Source organism: Triticum aestivum, chromosome 5B, assembly GCF_018294505.1.
Source record: "Triticum aestivum cultivar Chinese Spring chromosome 5B, IWGSC CS RefSeq v2.1, whole genome shotgun sequence".
In the NCBI taxonomy this organism is placed as follows: Eukaryota; Viridiplantae; Streptophyta; class Magnoliopsida; order Poales; family Poaceae; genus Triticum; species Triticum aestivum.
The window spans coordinates 357,064,743-357,071,548 of NC_057807.1; the positions used below are offsets into that span (position 1 = coordinate 357,064,743).

Sequence of the window (6,806 nt, forward strand, 5' to 3'; positions counted from 1 at the left end):
CAAGAAATTACCAATAAAATTTAGGGAGCCGGGGGAGATTACCTCAAACAACAAGGGAGAGAAAGATCCACGGAGGAAAATCAAATTTGTAGTGGGATTTGAGTGAGCCTTGAGGTGGGAGAGAGAGGGGGAGCTCTCCTTTGTTCTTCTTTTTCGGGATGGAAGATTGGGAGAGTGTGTGGAGAGGCCCCACACACTTTTCCTGTGACCACTTATCTCTCAGGGGGGTAGACGCCAAGGTTCACAGCGTCTAGGGTTGGTGTCGACACTTGCCACGTCGGACGGTCAATCTGGCTGACCAGGGAGGTGGGCCAGTGCCAAACGCCAGGGTCCATGGCGTCCTCAGTGCAATCAGAACGCCATGGATGTTGGCGTCTCGGTTTGGGTCAGATACGAAAAAAGTTTCAAAAGCGGGTCAAATCGTGCTAAAGTTTGCCACATGGGTCAAAACAGTGAAAAAACCCGCAGCGGATACGCTCTGCTGCCAGATGCCGCCAGCTAAGGCAGCACTAGATGGGAAATTGACAGAGTCTCTACGCCTTTCTCCTCTTGCTGGTAGCTCCGCAGAGCTTTTTCTGTCACCGTTACCCATCAGATCAGGACGTTGCCAACTGATATGAAGGTGCCTACTGCCTGATCTGGGTGAGTTCCTTAGAATAACTGTGCAATGCAGTGCAGTGCAGGCATACAATGTTCAGCCTAGCTTAGAAGAGCCTGAAATGGATTGGTTTGCATCACTAGTTAAGTATTGCCACTTGCCAATATAGGATAGCTGGAAGAGCAGTTGTACATCAAGCTAGCTAGAGTCAAGCACTTCAAATCAGCATTACCATTGTAGCCTACCCCTAAATCGTTGTACAGGTCACTTCAAAAAAAAAATGTCACTTTCAAAAATATCGTTGTACAGGATGAAGCATCAATTACAACTACCCAATAATGTACAGCGAACAGTCCTGGAGGCCGAAAAGACGACAAGAGCACAAGTAACCTCAACTCGACGCGCACAACAACCGACCATTCATTACATAAACTTGAACACGGGTAACAGTTTCAGTTTATGAAGTTTCTACAGCTGAGTAGCAGAGTATTATCAACCAAAAGATTAAACAAATAATAAGAAGAAAATACTGTATATGCGGTAGGATACAGTATGATCTACCCTTCTTTTTCCGACTTAGCTTCTTACCAATTGGGCAAACTAGACAAGGAGATGCCCATGCTATCATTATGATGCCCATCCAGGAGGTTGTTCACATTGTACAAATTACAACAACACCTGCAAACAATCAGGCATTAGATCGCTAGCAAGATTACACGTGCTTCTGCTGAATATGTCTTCAAAGTAGCATTCTCTGATCAACATGTAAATATTGTCACTGATATCTAGGCTTTAAACTGGGTGTACTCATAGGCGCGCTTAAGCGCTGAGCGCAGGCCTACCACTTCGCTTTTCGGGTAAGCATTGAAAAAAGCGCTCAGATGACAAAGGAGAGCGGGGTGCGCGAAACAGAGGAGAGAAAGGCGGCCTTCTCCCGCCAAATGTGGGGCTTTCTTCCCCGACCTCACTACCCATCTTCCCCGACCAAGTGCCGCTGGACCTCGAGCTCCCCTTCCCCGACCCCGCTGTCAGTCCTTCCCCCTCCTCCCTGATCTCGGGCTCCCTTGTCTAGACTGGAGCCCGATGGCTTCTCTTCCCCGACCTCGCCGCTGCCAGCTTTCTTCCCCTTCCCTGACCTCTAAGCTCCTCCACGTTTCTCCTTTCCCAACATGCTTGCGAGTTTAGATGCCTTACATGCTTAAAATTGTTGGGTGCCCTTGTTCCTATCTGTAACGTTGGTATAGAACGCTTAAGCACCCTCGCTCATTGCACTAAGCTGAGGGACAACGCTCCCTCAGCGCCTAACACTTAAAAACCTTGCGTAAACTAGAAAATTATTGAACCATGCCTAGGATGGAAATTGACTTATAGCATCAAACATTCCTAACTTGAGATGGTTAAAAGAAATGATAAATAAATAGAAAGATGGTTGAGGATTTGAGAATAAAGAAATAATAAGAGAATAAAATAATCTAACCCGTCTTTTACCAGTGAAACATTTTTTTCCACTCTTAAATATAAAAAATTGTTGTATCATTGGTAACTATTTTTTATAAAAAAAATTGCAGACACAAATCAAAATCATCGCTTTTCGCTTAATATCGTTGGTGCACGTCCTACCAAATTTAAATAGAAAGGCAAAAATACGCTTATATTAGATAAGTGAGACAATGTTCTTTGTTTATTTTCATAATCCTTTCAAGTCCAATTACAACGCTTAAAGCTTCTGCACCAAAACATGCCGACTTCAAACCCACATAAGATCGCAGAATGCTCAGAATCATTTAAGCAATTTTTTCGGTCAATTTGAGTTTAACTTTTACATATGAATGTAACATAAAACAAAACATTTTCATCAAAACAACTAGCAGATACAATTTTAAAACATTATTAATATATAATATACTTAATTCTGTAGAAAAATATTTACCTAAACCTAACATAACACAAAACATTTCAATTTAGCATTACAAAATCATGCAATTTGGTACATACGTTTTATTATTCTACCTTAGCAAAGTACAATATCATAATTTTAATTTTGCCAGTGGTTTGAATACATTTATTATGATTGATGTGTTTATTCATATTCTTGTGAATTGGATGTGTAATTCTACAGAATTCATGTGTTTTCTAAGTGAAAAAGCTGGATCTCGATAATCGATATGAGATTAGGCTTATTGATTTCATGATATGCTTTTTTATGAAAATTCTAACCATTGATGGTAATTTTTTTTAGCAACAATAGGAGGTGGATAATTTTATACTATGTTGAATTAGATTGGACTAACTCAACTATTTATCGTCCATAATCTTGATACAACTATACACTCACCTATTATACTATGCTTTGTCATAGCCAATCCTACACTTCCATAGTTGGTTATTCCTCTTCATAATTACTTACCTTTTGCTATATTTCTTACCTAGCTTAGTTACCATGCAGAATAGTGGCACACATATGTAATGTTGTACAACCTAATTGGATCGTGGACATGTGGCACAATATAAGCGCTTTAACACTCATTACTCTAGATCTTTGTACCTAAATATCTAGGTCTAGATAATTTCTACTTACCCATACTTCTCATATTTTCCATGATACATAGTAATTAGTTTACTTTCTCTTCATAACAAATAATTAGCTTCACATATTTTCCCATATTATTCGAAAATACTCCAAGTATGCACTGCATTTTTCAACACAGATCAATAGTCCGACTTAAATAACTCACATTTCTAAATGTGCTCATGTAGTCTGAGTGACCTGATTTGACTAACTTTACTAGTTACCGTGCTTCAATTTTTGACTTGTCAGTAATGGAATTAAATTTAATATGAACACTTTCCTAATCAATTGCTTGAATCGAATAATTTACGACATAGTAAGTGTGCAATTTAATTATGTAGCCTCTAATAGTGTAGAGTTGTATTAAAACGATATCCAAACCATCGACCTCTAGATCTAATGCAAATGGGTCATGAGATATTCAAATAAACTTTTAAGTCACAAGAAGAAGAGCAATTTCATCCGTGCAATCAACTAGCAATTAAGTATATAACACACCCTTTATACTTTGTTATGTGTCTTGTAATTCATTTATATCAAACGATTAACTAGTTTATATTTGCAAATACAAAAATGACCGGTCATCTTCTGATTAGTCCACCCCAATTCAACACATTATCATTCTATCCACCTCCTAGTGTTGCTAATAATTCACCAAAAAAGACTCTAAATATTTAGTAAAAAGCAAATCATTATAACAACAGCGACAATCTCATATAGACGTTCAAAAATTTCACTACAAGATTAAGCTGAAGATAAAACAACAATATCTTACCTCTCAATCGGCTCCAACGCCGCCGCTGCCACCAAGCGGGTACGATACGACCTCTCTGACCACCGGCCCGACTTCTACCAGCGCAATGTCCATACCATACCCGGAGACAGGCAGAAGCTTGAGCTCACGGAGCACGCAGAAGGCCTCGGCCATACGGCCACGTGGCACATCGACGGCGACGGCGCACCGCGGGACCCAGTTGTCTGGGCGGAACCCGTCGGGCACCTCGAGCCCCGTGTCCTTGCGCAGCAGCTCGCAGAGCTGCGCGTGGAGGCCGAGCAGCGCCGCCGATGGCGTGGGCGAAAGGAAGAGGACCCCCGCATCAAGGGATGACGGGGGCGACGCGAGCGAGGAGAGCGCGAGAGGGAGCGGGTCGATGCGGGAGGCGAGCGCGCGGAGGGCGGGCGCGAGGCGGAGCGGGTCGGGGAGCGCGGCGGCCGGGAGATGCAGCAGCGGGAGGTGCGGGCGGGACGCGGTGTCGATGAGGCGGCTGCTGAGCTGCCGCCGCGCGAGAGCGTTCCACGCCTTGAGCACCTGGTTCTCCAGCGCGGGATCGAAGTAGAGCTCTACCGCGTAGTGCCCGGAGGGGACCGGCTGCGCCGCCGCCGCCGCGCGGGGGGTGCCTGGGGGAGTCGTCGCGACCGCCGCCGGGGTGGAGAAAACACCCCCGCCGCCTCCGCCGGCCGCGGAGGGCGCGGTACCTTGCGCCATGGCGAGGGCGGCGAGCTCCGGATGCGCGATTCCGACAGGGATGCGAGGGGGTCGGAGGAGTGGGATGTTGGGTTTTCCGCTGGGAGGTGAGAAATTTGGGAGATCTCGTACGACTGAGCTACTGTGGTGTGCACGCTTGGAATAGCTACAGTCAGAGGTTGGTGGGCCCCATCGGGTGAATTGCTGACTACTGAGAGCTTTGATGTTTACCCGACTTAACTTTTTTTGGGGGTAAAAAGAGTTTTATTCCATAATGATAGAGTTACCTGAGTTATTAATAACAGAAAAAAAACATAGCATGTCAAACTTTACAAATCCAAAACCATCTATTCATGTGTGTACCATTGCCTTCTGTTTTAAAAACACACATACACAATTTTATACTCCCTCCGTTCCAAAATTCTTGTCTTAGATTTGTGTAAATACGAATGTATCTAGTTACGTTTTAGTGTTAAATACATCCGTATCTAGACAAATTTAGGACAAAAATTTTAGGACGGAAGAAGTATCATAGTTTTGTTTTTGATTTTGTGGAGATGCACTGATACGTGTTTTTTTATTTAAACTTAGAAAACTACTTTCTCGGAGAGTTGTACTACTAAAGTAGCGACAATTATATCCTCAAGAACATGCGCCCCCCACCCCCCTTCCCCCGCGTCACCCTCCTCTGGCGACACGGGGGAACCCTAGCCGCCGCTACTAGGAGCCCCCGTCGGCGGCCTTCCACGCATCGCCGCCGCCGGCCGTGCCCCAGGAAGGTGGCGGCGGGGCGGACTTGGGCCCCTCGCGCCCCCAACGCCCACCCCTCTTCGCCGCGGCGGCGCCCTCCCCCTGTTGGTTCGACGGCGGCGGATCCAGCCTCCCCAGGAGCGGCCTGGCCCCGTGCGTCTCCGACCGGCCGCGCCCCCTCCCCCGCCATCCTCGGCCGCCGCAGCTTTCCCTCCCCACACGCCTCCCCTCCTTTGCCCGCGACTCGGTCCCCTTCCGGCGATTCTTGGGCTCCCCTCCCAGCCGCTGCTCGAGCCTGCTGGTCGGCAGCGACGGCCTGTTGCGGGCATTCGCGGCTTGCCCTCCCGTGCAGGCGGCCCCCTCGTCTCCGGCAGCCCTCCCCCTTCCCAAGCCACGGTGGTGGCTCTCACGTGGTGGCTGCGAGATGTACATGGTTGGGGCTGACTCAGGGCCCTTCGCGACGGGTTTTTGCTGGTGTTATTCCGGCCCCGGCTGCTACAGGCTCGCTCTCTCCGGTGTCCTTCGCTGCCGGCATTCTCCACCAGGCTGCCCCGGCCCGGTGACTGGGTAGCTGCGCCCCTTCCAGCTTACCTGGCTCGCCGAGATCTCGATGGTCAAGGTCACGATAGCTCGGACCTGCGTGCTTCCAGTCCTTGCTTGCCGGCGTTGCTGAAAGCCGTCATGGCAAGACCCCCACGTGGTTCGCCTCGTCACCCGCCCTACCTTGTACGCCTCAAAGCCCCCCTCCCCTTTGCCAGATCCGGTGCTCCTGGGTGCAATGGTGGTGCCACCCTCCGACGGCAGGTGCAGCCCCGCCAAATCCCACATGACTTGGTGACTCCAATCAGCGTTGGCCCCCTCATCTATGATCCCGAATTCGGCGGCTATGGGTGCTCTCAGCTTCAGGCCAGGGAGAGATCTCTGCTCGACTCGCCGATGCTGGCAGCGATGGCGCACGCGGGTGTCGCTTTCCTCCATGGAGGCGCTGCCAAGGCCTTCTTTCACTGCGCCCCTCTTCGAGCTTAGGGGAAACCCTAGGTCCGGGTCTCCCGGACCGGATAGTGACGGAGTCTCGGCGACGTTCTCCTTCTTGAAGGCACTATCTTGCTCGCTCACGGTGTCCCCAGTCTTGGCTCGGATGATGTTGGAGTTCTCGTTGGTTTGGTAGTGCCGCTCTTGGCTCGGGTTTGGTAGCTTTAGCTGTGTTGTATCTTGTGTTTGGGCCGAGCATCCCTTGTCTCTCTGTTCCGGACACCATGTTCACGCCTACATGCGTTCGTGTTGTGTGTTGTACCCCTGTACTCATTATTCTTCTTCTATCAATGGAATGATATGCGAGAATGGCCTTTTGGAGGCCGAGCTCCATGGAGCCCTTTATTTTTGAAAAATTCAAATTCAAATTTTTATGTTTCAAAAAATTTTGA

General features: G+C 47.9%; 1 protein-coding gene across 1 annotated transcript; it reads right to left on the reverse strand.

Annotated features, from left to right (window-relative positions):
• Positions 1–994: 994 nt before the first annotated feature.
• On the reverse strand, positions 995–4,792 carry LOC123111839 (uncharacterized). The gene is made up of 2 exons (XM_044532717.1): positions 3,943–4,792; positions 995–1,276 (listed from the first exon to the last, which is right to left on the reverse strand). The coding sequence occupies exon 1, from the start codon at positions 4,651–4,653 to the stop codon at positions 3,946–3,948; it is 708 nt and encodes a 235-aa protein (XP_044388652.1). The 5' UTR covers positions 4,654–4,792; the 3' UTR covers positions 995–1,276; positions 3,943–3,945.
• Between the last annotated feature and the right edge of the window lie 2,014 nt (positions 4,793–6,806).

Bases quoted from the DNA above. Each gene is read 5' to 3' on its own strand.
- LOC123111839 (XM_044532717.1), bottom strand. From the start codon at position 4,653: ATGGCGCAAGGTACCGCGCCCTCCGCGGCCGGCGGAGGCGGCGGGGGT.